Genomic DNA, 20,832 nt, shown 5'->3' with positions numbered 1-20,832 from the left:
AGAGCCTCCGGCAAGGCCTGAGCATAGGCGTTGAAACTGAGCCAGCCTCAGTTCGAGTGCGAAACGCGAGCTGAGCAGACGTGGAATTTAAAAGGCGTTCTGCGATACGTTGGTGTTAAACAAAAAATTTTCGGCGGTTTCTTTGAAATATTTCCAAATACATATAAATTTTATATACGTATATATACCACAATTAGACTTTGTCGTGTACATCTTTATTAAATCGGCATATTCACAAATAATTATAAAGCAAATCATGCAGCGACTGAAGTGTTCCGTGTGTCTGTGTACGTAGAAAGTAGAGAATAATATATTTGATAAGCCCCAGGAACCATATTAAATGTTTATTCAGGAACATGACGTAATGTTTCATTGAATAACATTTAAAACAAAACACACAAAAAAACCCACTAGCATTATGTATATTTAATAATAATATTGATTAAACAGTTTTTTGCTCTGTGATGACCACATGAATAATCTACATACGTACATACATTTATATACATATGTGCAGTATATAGACAAAATTCAATTCAATTGATAAAGTGTATTGGATGCTGTTGCCCCCGGCACGGGCTGTCCTCAAGTTTATTGCCACACACAACAATTTCTTGTTGAATGCACATGCTGAACATCATTTTTAATTTTCAGTTCTATTTTTGGTAATCGATGTCGGCCATGCATTTAACATAATTGGAATCAATAAGCAAATGCTCTACGAGTATGTAGGCAATGTTCTTGTTGGCTCCAAGCCCCAGGACGAGGGTCGTCCGGCACCGCCAACAACCGGTTGGATTGTCCGTGGAAAATTAACGCTCCAGCGACAGAGCGAACTGATCATGGCCGCAGCGGTAAGTCTGGTGGATAATGGTGGCTATAATACTTGAAAGTCGTACAAGTTCATAATTGTAATCAAGGCTGCAAACCGGTTTTAAGCAGAACCGGTTCTATAACGGATAACAATTTTTTGTTAATATGAATCGAACATTAAACCAAATGATTTCCTCAAAAAAACAGCTGAACCGAACCGAAAGACGGATTGCTTCAAAATAAATAACTTTTAAGGGAGGCTCAGCGCCAAAGTATAAATAATTTGGGCCACAACCATTGGATTTATCTAACCATATTTGATAGATGCTAATTTTGGGTAGATATCTACTTCTCTATGAAAATATATGTATACAACATACAATATTTTTAGTAGAACGGGCAATTGCAAAAATTGAATTGCTTCATTAAAATTTGAATATATATAGATATGGAAAACCGATCATCTTTCATCCTGGGCTTGCAGCCCTTTTCATAATTAAATTACTAACATACTTTAAAAGTTAAAGTTTGCCATCACAGATCCTTTTTTTAATGTCAGCTTTTCGGTATATTTTTTTAAATTAAATGTTTTTATTATTAGGTTAATATTCCATAAAAATAGTTAGTAGTATGCATAAATTATATAATATGCATTGATACTTTTATATTTTCATATTTAATATCTTTAGTGAAATACATACTATTTTTCCCGTACATACATACATGTATGTACATATGTCTATCAAGCTCAGATCTACAAAAGTCAGAGAAATACGAAAGTAAATTGTGCATATGTATGTATGTTTAGAGATCTACGAATCACAGCAAATGTTAGTGAACTGTGTCGCCCTTTTAAGTATTATAAACCAGAATTAATCAGTTTCGTGAAACACGCACATATTCATTTTGTTTACATCGTATATGTAACAAGATTGTGAATAGGTTCATATTTCTGTATATATAATACATATGTATAGTATCTGTTAATACTATATATAACATATGTATATATTTACTCTCATAGCACACTTTTATGCACATATTTGTAGTCAATTAAATAAAAAATCAAAAAAGCAAAAAATTTTGATTGATTTCATGATCAATTTGCACAATCCAATCAGCTTGAGCAGTGCGAGTTCTCAGCGCCCAGTTGATTCCCAGAAGTGCAAATGCTGCCCCCAGGCTCATGCTTTTGCAGACACTGTGCAAAAGAATTCGCAGATGAATTAAAAACAATTTAACCTTTCACACAGTCCCAGTGCACAATGAACTGAACTCGGCTGTGAACTTCTTTCATTGAGGCCCAGCGCGAGACAGATAAAATGATGCTACACATACACATACACGCATATAGACACAATACATACACATACGAATATTGTATATACTATATGTATGTACATTCATATGCATGCGGAGTAATCAGCTTAGATTGTTTTGACTGTGGAAGTGGGGATCTTAAGCGGCGCTATGCTTATCAACAGACATAGACATGTGTCTGCCATATGTAATATCGCTCAGTCTTCCCGCTATTTCCGCGCTAAGGCTGACTAATTATTGATACCCTTCTTGAGGCTGTTATAATAAAGTCACGAAATTTGTAACCTACATGTATTCTTGATCAGTATCAACAGCTGAGGCGATATAACTACATATGTGTGTTTCTATGCAAACAATTCCCATAGTGGATTCTTTGTTGTGGACAGTTCATCTGTCGGTCGGATGGGACCAGTATATCATATAGCTGCCATATGACTTAACATAGTGCTGTGCATTTACGAGTTTTACTTTCCTCTCTATATAAGAGCAAGATCGGTCCTAAACAAAGCGTTTGTTTTAATGTATGTATGTAGTATGATGCCGTTTGTCAACAAGGGTATTTAATCTTCGGCATGCCAAATATATCGAATTGTTTGTATTAAGATAAACGCAGCGTATTCTATCAGTAAAGACAGCTGATTGCCCGCAGTGTGCAAGCGTGTATGGGCTGGAGATTACAGTGGCTCGGGATTTCCCGACCTATGCATACATATTTACAAATATACATTATAACTAATTGTTCGCCTTCGCTTTCATTTGCGCAACCACAATCCAGCTGGTCATAGACGATGTAACGCTCAACAATTCGGGCGAAAAGTTTCTTCAGAACAAGGAAATGTATCCGCCATATAAGCCCTTCAAGATCATACTGACCAGAGAGGGCACCATATCCCATGTGGTGTTCAAGGAGGGCGATCCCATTTGGTCGATGAACTTCAAGCGCGCCATTGCCAGCACACTGCAGTTTCAAATCAAGTCCAGTGGCGCCTTTGTGGTGGACGAGGTTAGAGATCTCACTATCACAATATACCAATGATTTTCATTTTAAGCTGCATCTCTATGTTTCAGACGGGCATACACGGCCAGTGCCAGACCGAATATTTTGTCTCCAACAAGACAAACTACATATCCATACGGAAAACGCCGGAGCTCAAGACCTGTGTGCCCTATTCGGAAGCTATCCATGTTACGCGCAGCAATGTGCCCCCAAACACTTGTGAATTTGATCATCAGAAGAGCGTGATCATTGGCAATGAGGCCATCTACGGCATATTGCCACACAATGGGACGGGCTACTTCCTGAGCATGGCGCATGCCAAGGGCACTACGCTGATCCATACCTTCGAGTCGACGGGCGAGGCGCAATACATCAACTCGGAGTAAGTTGAGCTTTAATCTTGGTATATGACAATTGCTAAGCTTTTATTAATTTACAGGCTTTTGCTAAACTTTCAAAATGAAACACCCATCGACAATCCCATTGATATTGAGACATCAATGGCTACAGAAATATCAAGTTTGCAACTGCAACCGCTGGAAATCAACGATCCGACCGGCGGACGCAATCCACAGCAGCAGGAGACTCTGATCTCGGCCGCAGCTGGCTTGCTGGACAACCTAGCCGAGGCACTGGAGAGTACAGATTTTAAATTCAATGAGCCCTACGACTCCACACTATCCGATGTGATCAAGCTGCTCAGTGAAATGGATTTTGAATCGCTAAAGAAACTCTATACGGAAGTGGACATTGGCACTTCGTATCGGCAGGAGACAATACGAAATATCTTTCACGAGATTATACCGCGCATCGGGACGAAAGCCTCAGTATTTTTAACTCGCCATCTGGTCATTGAGAAATCCATTAAGTCACCCATTGCGGTGCAGCTGCTAATTCCAATGCCCTTTCACATATTTGAACTGTCAGCGGAGCTGGTGAAGGAGTGCGAAGACTTTCTCAGTATCGGACCCGATCGTCCCGATGTGCGGCAGGCGGCAATTTTAAGCTTTGCCACACTCGTCTATAACGTCTATGTGGCGCGTGGCATTGACAAGGATCAGTTTGAGGAATATGTGCAAAAGTATTTCAATATGTACTTAAGTAAGTAGTGCTTCCGACCTATCCTATAAGAAATTTAAGCTATCAAACAACTATTATCCAACCGCAGATGATCGTGACTATGAACAGAAGATGCTGTTTCTACAGGGCCTTAGCAATTTGCAGCTAGGCAATGTGGCCAACTATCTGGAGCCCATTGTGTTGGAGGATGGCAACGAGGATCTTAGGTTTATGGCTGCCTGGACCACACTCGCTTTGGCCGACAAGCGTGCTGAACGCATCTACGAGATCTACTGGCCTATTTTTGAGTCACGCAACGCCAGCTTGGAGCTGCGGGTCGCTGCTGTCACCCTGCTCCTGATTTCAAATCCAACGGCTGCGCGACTGATCAGCATTCATCGCATTATACAAAGCGAGACCGATCCACATCTGATCAACTATTATCGCACAACAGTCACGAGCATTTCAGAGACAACATATCCGTGCTATCAGCATCTGTAAGTGCAAGGATCTGTATTCATCTCGAACCCTTTTGCTCTGTTTCTAACTCCTCCAGTTTTCACTCTCTCTCTCTCTCTCTCTCTCTCAGTCGTCGCCTGCTTTCCTACATGCATCGTCATCTACCCCAGAAACCGGAGCCCCGCTATTGGGTAACAGGCAATTACATATTTGATTACCGAGACTCCAAGTTCGGCATTGGAGCCATGCTCCAAACGTTCCTTGTCGGCGATCCTAAGTCGGATATGCCCGTCGTGGTATATTTCAAGTTTGACACTGAGGCACTGGGAAAATTTACGGGTCAGCTGGCGGTGTGTTACACTCTTAGACTTATCCAAGGTCTGCTTTTTAATGCTCAATTACTTCCTTTCAGCTGTACATTAAGGCGCGTGGCCTACCCGATGCCATTTGGCAGACGGTGCAGTCCAAATCCAACAACTCCGACCCGTTTACCTACAAGAGCATTAAAACATTGCTGGCCATGCTAAAAGCTCCCATTGTCAATTCAAAGAATCTGCATATCGAGTTCATATTGCAAATGGAAGGCAAAACTGTGCTCTCCTACTATCTAAATCAGCGCATGTTCCAGCAACTGACCTACGATAACAGTAAGTATGCTTAGTTAGCCTAAAAATATTTATGGAGAGAATCAGTTTTCCATTCTATGTCCACGAAATATCACACAGCTGAAAAACGAGTGGAAATTGATGCAAGAAACATTCTTTTGTTTACCCAATTACCGATAGGGTGCAAACGACTGTGTAATACACAGATATGGATTTTAGCAATTTATCACGTTTCTAGTAAGCGTAGCCAAAATATTAGAAAATATCCGTAGACTTCTTTCAAAATTTCATATTTGCCTCAGTGGGCGTAGTCGCATAATCTTAAAATTTTATCTGACGCAAGCTTACATAATTTATATTATAAGTTTCAAATGCTGAAAAAAATTGGTTGTATACTCACGGACAGACGGGTGAATGGACAGGTGGGCAAGAGGCGGACAGCCGGACGGCCAGAGAAACTTATGGACAAATAAATGTTTGGGTGGACAGGTAGACGGATTATTTACGAGATTAACAAATTCTTCGCTTTGTAAACGAGTATTAAAATCTTTGCAAAATCCACCCCCAAAACCCATCAATTTACAGAAAATCCACTTTACTGCGCGGAACATGAAATACGACGACTGTAAAGTTTCTGTCCGGTTTGAAAACCCGTTCAGTCAGTATGTTTTTCACCTTTCACAAGGGAGTGGATATTGACAATAAATATTTAACCCATGAAAAGTCGGGTAAAACCAGCTACCGTATACAAAACTTTCACTCTCTCTCTCGCTCTCTCGATCGATATATTTATCTCTATTCACTTTATCCGATTAGTCTTGGATCGCCTGCAACTGCTGATCCGCACCGATAGTCACATTAACATGCAGACAGTGCGTTGGCCATTTATGAACAAGTACTCAGTGCCCACTGTCTTGGGCACATCCTCCGATGTGCTGCTGCAGACAACGGTGCTCACATCGCTGCGTGGCAATATTACGGAGCACCGTACACCGCCCGGTACGAAGCACACGCTGGAAATCGATGCACGCTACTCGTCGTATGCTTCGGTGCGCAGCCGCAGCTACAATCCGTTCCTTAATCTCGATCATGAAATCAATCGAGAGCAGGGCTTCCTCATCTACATACCATTCAGCAGTGAGCTGACCTTAAACGAGAGTGGCAGGTGTGCCCGCTATAGCTTTACGCGTCCCCAGAACCTGACCAGTGGGCTGTCCTTTAAGTCCCGGGCCGTGACCACAACTCGCGGCCTGATGACCAAAACAGCCGCCGCACCATTCGAGGAGATTATGTATCCAGAGCGTGTTAATGAAGTGGTAAGCACTGCAATAATTATCATTAATCATTTCATGTACATTTGGTATTATAATCCACTTCTGCAGTTCCAGCCGTTAAGCTATGCCCTGCCAGACTTGGGAGTCAAACTGAAGGTCAATGTAAATCTTAATGAGCTAATCAAATTCCGGGGCATGGTGCTCAAGTCCGAGTTCATAGAGAAGTAGAGCACCCCACAAAAAATAAAGTGGAAGTTAAAACTGATCAATTGCCCTCTCCCCTGTCATTACAGTGGCTTCTCCCGCAACATGATCGTCAGTCTGATGATGTACACGTTTGGCTTTACTCAGCTGAGTTCCATACACTTGGGACATAATCGCAACTTTACCCTGTTAATGTACAATGAAAATGCCACCAGGGTGAGTGTTTGGAGTTTACCAAATTTGGGCGTTAGGTAACCCCCACTCAATCAACTACAGATTGATGGCAACATCTGCGTTGAGGATGTGCTCAAGACATCGGAGCTGAAAGGCAAGCAAATTCAATTCACACTGGAGCACACTGATGAGACACAAATTGTGGACTCCCTTCACAAATGGAACGTCATCCTAGATATTCAAACCTCAACCAAATCCAGTTGGTTTAAGGTCACCGGCAAGGTGCAGCGCAACTCAAAGGACGACGAGGAGGATTGGAAAGTAAGTGATAGACATGATAGACTACGGCTTTGCACCTATATCCGTTTCTATCCCGAAATGCCATATAAGTTTTTAATTTGATAGTTTAAAAAATCAGATCAAATATAGCGCGCGACAACACATCAAGTAAAAGGGGCAGGTTCACTTGCCGAACATAAACCAGGAAGTTGGTGTGAACCGATCCACCGACCATTTCTTTGATGGTTTCATTCGTGATATAAGCAACTTTTTTTCCAGGGGGCTCAAATTTATTAAACCGAATATTAATGTACCTTGTTTTGAACAATATGATAGACAAGCCAATTTGTTTAGAGTAAAACCGAACATCCAGCCCCATATTCTGTCTACGTTGTGTTTTGTTGCTATCGCTGGGCGAGACTAACCCTCCTGACCGGCTATCTCAAGCTCCTCCTCGGCATTGATGAGCGCCACAATGCCGTCTTGAAGGGACTTGACCAGCTCGAACTCGGTGAAACCCAAACGACGCTTGTTCGAGATGTCCATGACGCCATCCTCGATGGCGGTGTGCTCGCCGCCAGTGCCACGTATCTGCAAGAACAGTTCCTCTGACATTGCCTTTAATCTTTCCTCATCCTTGCTTAAGAGAGGCAGACGAATGTGCACGGAGGCGCGCAGTGTGGTGCCCAAGTTAGTGGGACAGGCGCTCAGATTGCCATAGCTCGGATGGCGCGCAAAGGTTAGATTTTTCTCCAGCTCCTGCAATCCAGTGACGAGGCGTTGATATACATCGCCCAGGTCACCGCACTGTGCCATTGATATGATACGCAAGTGATCTTCTTCGTTGACCCAAATCAAAAACGTCTCGGCAGGATTATGGTATACACCGCGTCCGGTGGGCCAAAAGCGGTAACAGCCAGCGGTCTGCAGATATGGATCGCCTCGCTGGAACAGTATATGTCTCTTGACCATCTCCTGTTGCGTTTCTGAGTCAATATCAGCCAGCGTCAAGTAGGTGCCTATCAGTTCGCCATCCATGGTCTCCGTTGCGGTACGCACCTTCTCCTCCACCTCGATCAGTTGCTTCTCCGTTAGCTTGGGGAAGAACGGCAAGCCCTCAATGTTGCGGGCAATGCGAATACGTGCAGATAGTATATATTTGCGTTCCGCATCCAGATTCTCGATCTCATCCACATTTCCCCAGTCGATGTCCTTCTGCAGGACATCGCTTTCGTTCTCCTCCTGGCCATGATACTCCCTGATAATCGGTTCAAATAGCTTGGTAAACACATCGTAGCTCTCGGCGTCCGCCGCATAGATGCCCATAGCCGAGTCGTGATGCTCAAAGCCAGAAACGGCACAATCATACAGATATGCATCCACTGGTGACGACGTAGTCACCAGCATGTACTCCTCTAATAGTTCAGGCGTCAGATATTTACGCAAAAGCGAGCTGACGTTCTCTTCGTCGTCGATAAGAGATTTGTAGCCAGCCATGGTAAGCTCCTGGTATTCCTCAGGTGATTTCTTGCTGCATAACGAAAGAAAATCCAAGTGAATTTTAGATTACATCAGGTCATATTAGTACGCTCCACTTACATTTGTCCACGCAGACGTTCCAATTCCTGCTCCAGGCGAGCTATTGTCGTTTTGGCCTCCTCCAAATCATTCTTCATCAAGTCGTATTGGGCATCGTCCGGGCAGCTCTCGCACATAAATTTACGCACAAATCGAATGGCATCTTCGGGCTTGTTCTGCTCCTCGTAGAGCTTGATCAGCGCCTTGCTTAGAGCATCAATAACTCCCGCCCGTTCCAGGTACTTGCGATATTGCACGCGCTTTGATTCAATCTGCAAAGAGATTATTGATTGAGTCTACCCAGGCAATCTATATTATCTCTTTCACTCTTACCGAAGTCATCTTTCAGAATCTGCTGAACCAAGGTAAAAAAAACCAAAATTTAAAAAGGAAACAAAAAACTAATTGAATGCTCCAAACCAAAGCGGCCAAAACCAACACGCCTGACGGACTTTAGAGCCTTTGGATTTTTCCACACTTTCTTAATAAAAAAAAATTAATTTTCTGCTGAATTTATGATGTGAGAAATGCGTCTGAAACGTATTGTAGCTGACTGCTTTCTAAAGCTGAAACCTGCCCGGAACATATTGATCAAACTGGCGACGTTTAACGCCTGGCACCCTCTGCTCAGTAATACGAATGTGGGACAGCAATTGTGGCTCGTGTGCCAACTGACAATGTCGTGTTGTTGCTGTCGTTGTTGCATAATAAAGTGGCGCGACCGGCTGGACAAACAGACGGACGGGCTGGTTGGAGAGCAGCGTAGCAGAGCCGACGACAGACAACCAGGATATGTGTAGGCTAATGGTTGCCGCAGTTGTTGTGGTTGTGGCATGCTTCACGCTTCGTCATGGTAATCGGAGCCACCCTCCGACTCACATAACAAAAACCACCCAAAAACAAGTCTCTCCAACCATATTTTTAACACAAAAATATAACTACTCGTTTGACGCTTACAAGAATATAAATATGTTAGTTATAAAAATATGCTGGCTAACATAAATTATATCATTATCATTATATTATTATTTTGTGATAATCATATATTTGTTGTTCAATTACCTTTTAAAATATTTTCTTCAATCATTACAAATACTTTTAGTTGTAAGATTGACTAAAATATTTATTTTTTTTCAGATATAATATCATTATTCCAATCTTAAAAAAATTTAAGCTGATTGCAGAAAGTTAGCAAAACATTTTTGATATTAGAAAATGTATTGGTTCTGAAAGAATTGTCTATGGCTTCTGATCTATGCCAAATCTTTGCAACATGCTGATTCTTTTGATATGACCAGCAGTGTGCTTGCTTGAAGTGTCTTATACAGGGTGCAGTTTTAATGAGTGCCACTTGGTGCGTGTCAGTGGCAGCCACTTGAAACCGTTGTTGACTTCTTAGCTTACTTTGTGTGCTACTGTCTCTCTTGCAGGCCTGCTCCCAGTTGACCTATGAACCTCTTGTCTTCACCAAACGCCCGCACACACTCAATGGGTATGTGGTCTTTGGATTGGCCGCCGACAATGGCGAATGCCCTGAAACCGGCTCCAAGGTGCAGTTTGCGGCACGCGCAGGCGTAAGTATTAACTATGTTGCAAACATTTGTGGCAACTGATGTGTGTTCCATTCTAATGCAGCCGTCGGAGCATGCACGCGCCTTTTTACGCTCAGACAAAATCTCGCTGACGGACACCGATTTCTGTCCCAAGGAGGTGCTCAAGTTTTCGCCCATACCCACATCGAAGTATTGCAAGCGCAGCAACTTTGAAAATTTCACTTCCATCACACAATATGACATGGACCTTAAATTTAATAATGTAATAATTGAATCAGGAATCAAGCAAATCGAATATCGGATTAATCATTGTTTTTTAGATGCCCGCCTGGTTTGAGCTGTGGTCCACGCGTCTGGATCATCTGGTATCCGCCCTGTCGGCCCACAAGGTGGATAGCCTGCATATGAGTCAACAGATTAATATAACGATTCACACGCCGCACGATCATTTTTGGTTAACTGTGGAGGTGAATGGAGTCCATTGGCGCATCTATCACATACCGTTCCTCTACAGGCTCGACTCTAAATTTGATGCATCGCACGAGTTGACCTATGATTCGGGCTTGAAGCGTTCCTGCTCAGTAATCAATGGTATGATCAATTCATTCGATGATTATCTCATCAATTTGGCCGAGATTACTGCACAGCCGGATTGCCTTACTCTGCTGGTGGCCGATTGTTCCCCACAGCCGAAAATGGCCGTTTTCCTAACAACCTCACCGGACGCCCAGAGCCTGGCCAGCAATTACGGCCTGCGTGTACACATTGGCCCCAACTATTTCAATTTACGTTCTCGTGCCGGGAATAGCAGTCAGTTGGATGAGGCACCTGTCTTCATTTATGTAAATCAGGCACAAACAGCACATGATGTGCGCCTGAAGCCATATCAATGGCCAATCGATGACAGCGACTACGCATTCCGGTAGGTTAACCAGCACCTGGCTCTCGCAATTAAGGGTTTTTAAATAATGTGATCTTGCTTTTGCTGCAGCGTGGAACTCAACGAACAAAACCTTCTGATCGTCGAGTGCACCAAGTTAAGCGCCACCATTCAGTTCGACCTGTACAACATCTTGAATTTTGAGATTTTTGGCGTCTACAAGCATCAAATGTGCGGTCTCTGCAGCAAGCCACTAAATCGCATGCAAAATTACACACTGTGCGATCTGGATACGAGAGGGACACCGACACCGACATCAACATCAACGCCGACACCTGTGCGGAATGTATCTGAAGTACTTCTTACATAGGGATGATCATAAAGTATAACTTATGTAAAAATAACGCTACAGAAGGGCCTCCTAGAAGAGCACACGAAAACTAAGCTGGTTCAGCGCAGCTGGTTCTTTAAAAATAAAACCAAAAAGGATAAAAAACAAATGTAACTTAATTAAAACTTAATAATAATTAGATCTGGGCTTCTATTATAATTCACACTGACGCATATCGGCTTCAGAGCTTCGACAAATTATAGCATACTTATTGGGATCCCCATTTAGATATTTTCAAATTTTTTGTTTTGCTCAACATAGCTTGCGTTTATTTAAATGATTGTAGTAAATATTTGAAATGACAACAAAACATCATAAATTTTCGTTAAGGTCAATTAGATTTGCTTTAAGAAAAATAAAACAATAATGATTTTCACATGAAACCCTTTTTTGGACATCGGCAATACTAAATGAAACTTTTTTCAATTAACTTAAATGACCTAGTTAAGCTTTTAAATTGTAATAACGTTTTCTTAAATGTTAACTTGTTCGAATTACTTTGAATTACCTCTTGGAACATAAGAGGAAACTTTGCAATGTCATTTGCTTAAAGTACTTTGCTTTATTCGATAGATTTAGAAGTTATCTTCTTGTAATAACGTATTTAGGTATAAAACTATAATTGTTGTGTCAGACTGTCATTCACAAACCCAACGTGAACTGCACTTTAAGAGAACTAAATTGTGTTATACTGATTTTTATTTTACTGCTGCTTATAGCCAACTTGCTTTTCCCGATCCCGATGTAGTTGAGTCAGCAAATGCAAACGCAACTCGGCGACGCTTTCGAGCGACTCGTTGCACAGTCTACATGTCTGGGTCTGCAAATTACCCTCGCTGCAAACGAATCAGTTTCTTAAATCAGATCTTCATTTAAACTGAGGGATACTTACAAGTTTCGCCAGTCGTATAGTAGCTTGCAATTCGCTTGTAGCTCCAACAAATTGCTCAAATTCTCATTCTCCAAATCATATGAGCTGTGCATGGGGAATATAGCACGCTTGCCATATGGTTCCGAAGGTGGCTCCAGGTCAGACATGTCTTCCCAAAGATATTCCGAATTTGACACGTGACGTTCAATAAAACTCCGATCCTTGCCAAGCAATCTATAATAAAGATTTTAAGAATTTACAATCTTAATGTTGGGAAGTGCTAGATTTTGATTTTGTGCACAAACCGAGTTAACAAAGAACGCAATTGATTGAATATGACAACCCGATCCTCCGTACCCACCGAAGGTATTTCGTTGGCATCGAAATTGTAAAACATGCTGTCAATATTATAACGCATTTGGTTTATCTAAAATACAAATATTTAATGCATTAGTAAACATGCGGTTTATGCTAAAACATAAGTTTGTAACCTTGTTAAATATTGTATTTATAGAACTAAATGAATGATCTCTATCATTCTTATAATATTCTAATACATAATAATCTCATGACAAAACACTTACAATTCGGATATCATCCTTAAGTATGGTGACATCTAAATTAATGACCATATCATGCTCTGCGAAATACGGCTCCATAGTTTCGGGATTGAAGCCGAGGCCGGCCAAGAGGCAAACATACTTTGTACGATCCTTATTGCATTTGATTTGCATGGTGGGGCAGAATAACATGGCCATGAGTGCACCGAAGCCATGTATATTAGGCATTAAAGTTGTGCCGCGTGCCGTCAACCTTTCAGTGTTGTCTGTCTCGGTCACTGAGGCAGCCACCACCATCTGATCGTGACGATCCTGTGGATCGGTATCCAACAATACAGCATTCACCGAGTCTTTGTCAATTGTCACCGACTTATACATCCCAATACGAAGCATTGAATTCATGCTAGTCTCGAGCGGACTGAAAGGTCCCCTTAGGCGTATACTGAGATTGCATTTATCTAGAGGTGGCGGCTCCAAATCCACATCCTTTGGAAGCTGGGCAAACCGCAGATACTCTTCATTGATGCACTCCTGCTCTGAGACGGGAATATTACGTTTGGCCTCCTGCTTGCGGTTGCGCAAGTCGTGATCCTTGCGCGACATATAGTCCTCGTCGGCACGTCGAGCTAACTGGCGTTCCACCAGTCTATCGTTGAGCACGCCTTCGCGCATGTGTATCAAAACAGCGGCCACGTTATTCACCAGCGAATAGACCTCCAGCTCTAGATGACCGCATTTGGCGACCGAGATCAACATATCGTTTGCCGCCTTGGGCCAGCGGTTATACGAACTTGTCACCGTCGATGGCTGGACCAGAGCCAAGCGGCATTCGAACATGCGCGGCGGCAACTGATCAAAGTCGCGTTTCAACTCATGCGGCATCAGACGCAACTGATCCATGGGCAGTACTGCCACATCTCCATAATCAATGAAACGTACACGAAACTTGGGATGCCCATTTGTCTGCGTCTCTATCCTTAAGACTACAGCGCGTTGGAAGAGGTGTCCACGCTTGGCCAGCAGCTGCAGACCCTTCGTAACAGCGCGCGCATTCCGCACGTGACAGCTCAGCTGCTGCGGTCCATTAAATATCTCTGACATGCTCGCAATACTCTCAGCGAGTGCACGTGGCTGGAAATAAAACTTGCCGCAGCTTACAATCTGCAAGATAAATAAGATGAATTAATTCAAACCGTTACATGGCGTGCGTTCTTCTTTATTGTTAACAGAAGTCGAATCTGATTGGGATCGATATAAATTTTTTTATCAATAGGTACGACAAAATGTAAGCTCAAAAGTCTTCATTCTTGGTATCCAATATTATATTATATTATATTCATAATATTATTATTATTGCATATTCTCCGCGAATGTTCAAGTATTACTTGAGGTAGGAGGAAGCATCTGGGCAAAATGCTTCTCACCAGTTCAGACGAAGACTCCTTCAGCAGGAGTACTTTTCGTGCATATCCCCGATGTGCTGCAGCCCACCTCCAGACCAACCGACTGAGTGGCGCAGTTTTGTTACGTACGACACAAGTCGCGAAGTACAACAACGAATATAAACTAAGACTATAGGGTAAGACTATATAGAATAAATATCCTGTAATGCTTGTTGTAATTATCACTGAGGATCTGGAACGGTTCATGTAAGGCATAGTTAGTTGAACAACATTTAAGCGAAGTGTTTCATTACGTGTAGTCTTGTAGGAACAGAGCAGTTTAATTGGCTAGTCAACCCAGAAGAGTCGATTTCAGTCCTAATTAACTTTAAATTGAATATTACACCAAGCATAGTTCTACAATTAATTAAAAAAGGAAGTCTACTTGAGTATGACGGTAACCGCAAGCGAGGATCCCAGTTTAAGCCACGAAATGCAAATAACAAAAATTGTTTTTTGGTGAATGGAATATTATGGTGACCAGATACAAGAAGCGTATTTAAAAATAAGTCGTACCAGAGATATAAAAAGGGTCTTTGACCATCGCTTGGTGGAACCCAAACTAATTCTGGCCTGATTGACCACGGACATAACCTGCTAGTCGAATTTAAGTTTATACCAAAAATAACACCTAGATCATTAACTTCATAACTGGTACTGCTGACAAGCGGTAAGCTATCAAGGGTGTAAGCGTCCATTTGGGGAGAGCTTCTTTGGAAAGTCATTACCTTGAATTTCGAACAGCTTAAATTCAACATGTTAACTTGACAACAAGACTGAAAGGCATCAATGTCGGCTAGTAAAAGATTACTAGGCCATATCTTTATATGCAAGGCACAACTTTACATCATTAACATACATAAGTACTCGAGAGTGGTAACGAGGATATCGATTGATAAAAATGGTAAAGAAAAGCGGACCAAGGTGACTCCCTTGGAAAACATCTGAAGTCACCTAAATACTTTTAGAAAACAAATTTCTGAAAAGAACCTTTTGAGTTCTGTTAGGCAAATACTCTAAGATCCAGTTCAGAAGATTGACTGGGAAGCTGAGGAGGCTTAATTTCTGGAGCAGTTAAAATGATTGACGGCGCCATAATAAGAAAGGTCGAGCCACTCTTGATCAAGGCACAATTTTTGTGTTGTAAGAATCCCTTTACAATATTAATCTTACTGCATATTACCATTAACATATATTGACAAGAATTTTTAAATTCATAAAGATAATAAAAGTACACTTACATAAGTAATAAGACCAGTAATGTGCTTGGCAAAGACAGATGGCAGTGTAAGCAGCTCAACATTCCATTGATTGGCTGGCGGAAACCAGGTGCACTCATTAACCACGCCAATTTTTCGGTCCTGCACGTACCTAAGGGCCGAGTTTTGACTGTCAAACCAAACGGTAATATTAGTTATTATATAGTTGAATATTCATTGTCAAATTAGCGCGGCTAAACTTACTCCATAACACGCAATGGACGATTTTGATTATCAAGTCGCATGCGTACCGCTTTGTAAACCTCGGTCATGACGCGACCCGGCACCTGCACGACTTTTGTGGTGTCCATTTCATCGTCGTCCGCCTTAAATGTGACAAACACCTTTTCCGAGCCGTGCAGAAAGGTAACGTCCATGTTCTCCGGTGGAATTTTCACCTCTAAGAAGAGCTCCTTTATGCGTCGTGTGTATAATTCGCCCATGTAGCGGGGCTCATAGTGGGTGAAGAAGACGGTGCGACATGGGTCATTGCCACAAATAGATTGAAACAAACTGCGATCGTAGTCTGCATTTGATTTGTTGCTGCGCATAAAGTAATTGGGATAGAAAGCGCCAGCGATGATAACCTTGAGAATTATGGACTTTTCGCGATCATCCCACATCTGGCTAGTTCCATAGGGTAAGGGCTGCAAATTAACAGATGCACAACGCTGACGCAATTCCTGCACCATCAAATGCATCTCCTTGAGCGAGCGCAAATTAACGTTAAAGCGTCTGGCCCATTGTTCTGCTGACTCCTTAAGCATTCGATCCTGGCACATGTTCAAATAGATCTGGAATAAGCCAACAGATATAGAAAATATCTCAGCTACCTCACTAGGTGTTGCTTACTCGATACACACGCCAAATGGCAACCATATCGGACCCGGAACCATCGGCAAAGATGTAATGCATCCAAAAGGCATCATTCACTTGCCTACGTTTTCCCGTCAGATACAAGCTGCGCACAGTCATGCCAGCAGCTATAAAAGATAATTTCTTAAAAAGGTTCTGTTCACTGTCTGGGCTTACCACTTACCTATAACAATGACCTCCTCCAGGCAATTGAAGACGTAGCCCAGTATGATAAGGCGACTTAGACGAACGTCAAGCGGAAGCCGTGACATAATTGTACCCCAGTAGGTAAGATCACCATCAAGCTCCTCGTAAACGCCATCCACTGTAGTGTACAAGGCTCCCACCTCCTTTAGCAGCAATACCGTGTTCTGTATGTCTGAAAGATTTGGCGGTGACATGGCCAGCGCTAGAATTTCACTAGGTCTTCCCATCTCAAGCTCTTTGGCTTTGAGCACCGAGTTCTGAAGCGGCGAGCGCAGCATCTCGGGTATGCCAAACTCTTTCATCTCCTCCAAATAAAAGGCTTTAGAGACCATGCGGTAAACTCGTCCGCTACGCAGGCGACCAACGCGTCCAGCACGTTGACGACAATTAACCTTGGAAGCCCATTCCAAACGGAGGCAGCTGTAATTGGTTGCCGTATCGGTGTGCAGAACCTTAGTGAGGCAAAAATCAATTACATAAGAGACATCTGGCACAGTTATTGAGCTCTCCGCAATGTTGGTTGTCAGTATGATCTTGCGATGGCCAGGCAATGGGGGCTGAAAGACTTCCTCCTGCGATTCGGGCGCCATCAACGAATGACAGCGCACAATGGTGATTTTCATGCTAGGACTGTGTGAAAATAAAAATAGATTAACAGCAACTCATTACACTTAAAATAGAACTTGAATGATTTAACTGAAGGGAATGTGACGAGAAATCTAACTTTAGGATTCTTGTCGATTTATTCAATTAAAATCCTCGAGAGCTATTTCATTTGATTGTACACTAGCACAAGTTTTTGTTTACTTACTTCTCTTCCATGACGCTGGTTATATGATCCGCCATTGTGTCAATCTCATTAATGCCCGGCAAAAAGATGAGCACGGAGCCGGTGCGTTTAGCTTCTTCATAGGATTGTAGGGATTGGCCGACTGCCTTGCGTTCCATATTATCTATAACCAAAAGAATTTTTATGGCGTCAGCATAGCCCTCAGGTCCAATGCCCGGTTCTCTCTCCTGCGGCTCATCCTTCCAGTGAATATTTTTCAGCTGGTCGCGATAGTATTTGACCAGCGGATATTTGCGTCCATGGCTGGCGGTGACCACCGGCGGGAAGGCTGAACTGGTGGCAAAATATTTGGAAAATTCGCGCGTATCAATTGTAGCCGACATCAAGATGACTTTAACGTGGCGTGAATTCATCGCGAGCAGACGTCGCACTACAATCAGTAAAAAGTCCATGTCCTGATCACGCTCGTGCACTTCATCCAGGACAATGTGCGTATAATGGGTGAGCGTCTTCAGGCGTATGAGATTGTTCAGCAAAACGCCTGTGGTGCAGTACAATAGACGAGTGTCCTCCACATTTGACTGCCGATGTAGACCAACCTGATAGCTGCAAACAGTGCCCGGTTGCCACTGTCTCTCCTGGCAAACACGATTGGCAATCGAAATAGCTGCAATGCGGCGCGGTTGCGTGACGACAATATTACAAAATTCGCGCCGTTTAAATGCCTCATCCAAAATATATTGCGGCACCTGGCGGGGAAAAGGTATAACACAATAATCGATAACTAAAAAATTATTGCCATATTTAAGAGGGTTAAAACGATAGTCCGCTCAGGTGGCAACGCTGTGTGCTGCAGTGGTAAACAAATTATAATGTGCAAACACAACAGATCTAAACAAAACGAGATCTAATTAATAACGTTGAATGGAACAAAATGTTTACGACGATTGCTGGCAGCTGCTTCAGCGTTTTGGACGCGCTGCCGAAGTCTCTAAGGAAGCCAAATTTGAACTGTTTTGTCAGACATGGCATGAGTTGCAAATGCAACACATCTACTCAGCGCAAACCAATCATATCGAGGTAATTGAGACAACCATGGCGGCGCTGCACGTGGCCAAACGTGTGGCATGTGGTCGCCGAACCAACGGTGAACCATTCCAGGCGACTCGCGCCCAACGCATTGGCGCCATCTACTTGCTGTATGCCATCTACAACAAGCAGCCCACCAAGTGCTTTGTCAAGATTGAGGTGTCACCTCGCACTTGGCAATCTTTAACCGGCTATGTGGAGCAACTGCGCCTCAACAGCGCCGAGCAATGCGACACCCAGCAAGTGAGCTATATATTCTGGCAATTGGTCCAAGACTATGCGTTTCGCTTCACGGCTCTAGATTACTGTCAGGCTCTGGATGCGTTGGCCGCTTACGACAGCTTGGAGAGCTTTGCGGAAGCCAAACAGCAGAAGAGTAATACAACTGCAGTTTTGCAACAGCGGCGAAAACCAAGCGCCTGCAATCTTGGCGAGGAGCTGCATGGGCTAGCCGAGCTGGTCGCCAACTGCAAGCCTCTTTGCCAGCTTGAGGCGGCATACAACAAGCAGATGGAGCCGCACCGCTCATCTTTTCCTGCGACAAACATTTTCAGTCAGCTGCAAATTGTTTTCTATGAGATCAACGATCTATTAGCGGACAAGGAGCCTGCGACCTCATCAGGGACAAATGACCAGATGGAAGTGAGAAAACGCGCCCGCCAAAAGGCAATGTTTGGCGAATTGAAAGAAAAGCTGCCAACAGAAGAGGTAGTTGAGCAGCCGATGTCTGAAGCACGCGATCCACACGAGCGACGCATGTCCTCAGCGACGATTTTTGGGCGTAAACTGCCAGATGATGTGATTAGAGATTTGGAATGCTAAATGCATTTAAAATGTAAACTAGTTCTATGGACCAAATTTAAAAATTAAATTTAATTGTAAATGTAATAATATTTGAGCGTAGTTCGTATTAGAAAATACAGCCCTTAAACTAATGCTAGTTTCTTTTATTTAATAAGATTTGTTAAGATGTGTTTTAAATGGTAGGTATATGAATATGTATCTCATGATTATTGAATCAGCTGTTGGCCACAAATCTAAAGCAATATGAATATGAATATAAACCAAGAGTAAAATAAAAGGCTTGGGCACATAGAATTCGCGACAAAACGATAAGATAGGATCACTAAGCTCAAAGTGATCCCAACTTTATATATCATTTGTGAACTAGTTCTTTTGATTGAGCTAATATTTTCTATTAGCTGGCACAAATGCATGGTAATTGTGAAATAAAAAACGAGCAATTGTACAAGCTATACATGGATGTATAGATGGAGTGCTTAGCATAAGTACATACCTGTGTAGTCTTACCACAGCCTGTTTCGCCCTTCAATATGACAACGGGATTTTCTCTGATGGCTTCCATAATCTGTTCACGCTGCGCGTAGATTGGCAGATTTTTGTTGCGATTTAAATCGAATCGGTATTTCTCATAATATGCTTCATCTGAGCGCACGCTGGGCACCTCTTGAATATTCTCCTCCTCATCATCGCTGTCCAATTCATCGAGCGTTCGATTACGTTTCGCCACACTTTGACCATCGACGAGCTGTCAAGGAAATAAACAATACGAAGATCCAATAACAAACTTCCCTCTCTATCACACACACACACTCGCGTGAAGCCGCAGCGCTATCTTATGCTTACTTTGTTCATAAGTTGCTTTTCTTTCTCTACGATTTCGTTCACATAATCTGTGCCGATTGTCTCGCGCTTGATAGGCTTGGAGTCCCTACTCTCTGTTGTAAGGGCATTCGGATCGCCAGTTATACACCCTTTCAGTGCTGTGCCCCGCTTGAACTGCTTCGAAAAATCGAAAAAGTCCATCAGATCCGAATCCATTTTGAAGGAAACGCACAGTAAGTACTTTTAAGAATGAAATTGCTGACTATACTAAAGGCTACGGACGATGCCAGCGCGCGACAGAGCTTAAACGGTAAATAAAAATTTTTGAGGCTGGCAATACTTGTGTTCGCATTTACCAACACATTTAATATAAATGATAACTCGATTTGTTTAAGTTAACATATATAAAGAATTAATCAATGATTTTAAATTGTTTCCCAGCTATCCTAAGCATAGACAATAATATGAACGTTATTAATATACCGATAAGTAACGATGATTTCATAATTGGGACTGACTGTCGATATCGATATTTACTTGATAAGCA

At 42.5% G+C, this 20,832-nt stretch overlaps 4 protein-coding genes across 6 annotated transcripts; 2 read left to right on the top strand and 2 right to left on the bottom strand.

The window, feature by feature from the left end:
• Positions 1-66: 66 nt before the first annotated feature.
• Positions 67-11,969, top strand: cv-d (crossveinless d). 3 transcript variants are annotated; one of them, XM_064679607.1, is made up of 16 exons: positions 71-287; positions 655-854; positions 2,909-3,136; positions 3,202-3,512; positions 3,570-4,231; positions 4,299-4,686; positions 4,779-4,998; positions 5,061-5,295; positions 6,070-6,569; positions 6,636-6,751; positions 6,821-6,947; positions 7,008-7,226; positions 10,193-10,336; positions 10,398-10,577; positions 10,636-11,237; positions 11,307-11,969. In XM_064679607.1, exons 1-16 carry the CDS (start codon positions 257-259, stop codon positions 11,563-11,565), a joined length of 4,422 nt encoding a protein of 1,473 aa, XP_064535677.1. In that variant the 5' UTR covers positions 71-256; the 3' UTR covers positions 11,566-11,969. The 3 variants fall into 3 exon arrangements, with proteins under 3 accessions (XP_064535678.1, XP_064535680.1, XP_064535677.1); XM_064679608.1 differs by lacking the exons at positions 10,193-10,336; positions 10,398-10,577; positions 10,636-11,237; positions 11,307-11,969 and adding an exon at positions 7,324-8,100 and having other exon boundaries at positions 67-287; XM_064679610.1 differs by lacking the exons at positions 10,193-10,336; positions 10,398-10,577; positions 10,636-11,237; positions 11,307-11,969 and having other exon boundaries at positions 67-287; positions 6,636-6,683; positions 7,008-7,132.
• On the bottom strand, positions 7,453-9,239 carry LOC135426506 (arginine kinase). Its single transcript, XM_064679612.1, has 3 exons — positions 9,096-9,239; positions 8,784-9,034; positions 7,453-8,715 (listed from the first exon to the last, which is right to left on the bottom strand). The coding sequence occupies exons 1-3, from the start codon at positions 9,102-9,104 to the stop codon at positions 7,605-7,607; spliced, it is 1,371 nt and encodes a 456-aa protein (XP_064535682.1). The 5' UTR covers positions 9,105-9,239; the 3' UTR covers positions 7,453-7,604.
• Positions 11,970-12,125: 156 nt separating the features above from the next.
• On the bottom strand, positions 12,126-20,577 carry spn-E (spindle E). The gene is made up of 11 exons (XM_064679611.1): positions 20,307-20,577; positions 19,957-20,208; positions 17,592-18,319; positions 16,758-17,410; positions 16,571-16,701; positions 15,923-16,512; positions 15,701-15,848; positions 13,042-14,178; positions 12,763-12,884; positions 12,479-12,691; positions 12,126-12,422 (listed from the first exon to the last, which is right to left on the bottom strand). The coding sequence occupies exons 1-11, from the start codon at positions 20,499-20,501 to the stop codon at positions 12,290-12,292; spliced, it is 4,302 nt and encodes a 1,433-aa protein (XP_064535681.1). The 5' UTR covers positions 20,502-20,577; the 3' UTR covers positions 12,126-12,289.
• On the top strand, positions 18,405-19,594 carry Pbp45 (proximal sequence element A Pbp45). The gene has a single exon (XM_064679613.1). It carries the CDS (start codon positions 18,495-18,497, stop codon positions 19,479-19,481), a length of 987 nt encoding a protein of 328 aa, XP_064535683.1. The 5' UTR covers positions 18,405-18,494; the 3' UTR covers positions 19,482-19,594.
• Positions 20,578-20,832: the final 255 nt, after the last annotated feature.

Source organism: Drosophila montana, unplaced genomic scaffold (genome assembly GCF_035044405.1).
Source record: "Drosophila montana isolate Dmon_TW-CO22-7 unplaced genomic scaffold, ASM3504440v1 contig_203_1, whole genome shotgun sequence".
Classification (NCBI taxonomy): domain Eukaryota; kingdom Metazoa; phylum Arthropoda; class Insecta; order Diptera; family Drosophilidae; genus Drosophila; species Drosophila montana.
Note: the sequence above shows the minus strand (reverse complement) of the source record. Positions and strands in the feature narration are given on the sequence as shown.

Excerpts from the sequence above, each read along its gene's own strand:
- Pbp45 (XM_064679613.1), top strand. The coding sequence starts at position 18,495 with ATGGAACAAAATGTTTACGACGATTGCTGGCAGCTGCTTCAGCGTTTT.
- spn-E (XM_064679611.1), bottom strand. The coding sequence starts at position 20,501 with ATGGATTCGGATCTGATGGACTTTTTCGATTTTTCGAAGCAGTTCAAG. Across the intron at positions 16,702-16,757 it reads GGAGGAGGTCATTGTTATAG|CTGCTGGCATGACTGTGCGC; the intron begins GTAAGTGGTAAG and ends TATCTTTTATAG. Across the intron at positions 12,885-13,041 it reads TTAAGGATGATATCCGAATT|ATAAACCAAATGCGTTATAA; the intron begins GTAAGTGTTTTG and ends TTTGTATTTTAG.
- LOC135426506 (XM_064679612.1), bottom strand. Across the intron at positions 8,716-8,783 it reads GAACGTCTGCGTGGACAAAT|CAAGAAATCACCTGAGGAAT; the intron begins GTAAGTGGAGCG and ends TTCGTTATGCAG.
- cv-d (XM_064679607.1), top strand. The coding sequence starts at position 257 with ATGCAGCGACTGAAGTGTTCCGTGTGTCTGT. Across the intron at positions 4,232-4,298 it reads GTATTTCAATATGTACTTAA|ATGATCGTGACTATGAACAG; the intron begins GTAAGTAGTGCT and ends ATCCAACCGCAG. Across the intron at positions 7,227-10,192 it reads ACGACGAGGAGGATTGGAAA|GCCTGCTCCCAGTTGACCTA; the intron begins GTAAGTGATAGA and ends TCTCTCTTGCAG.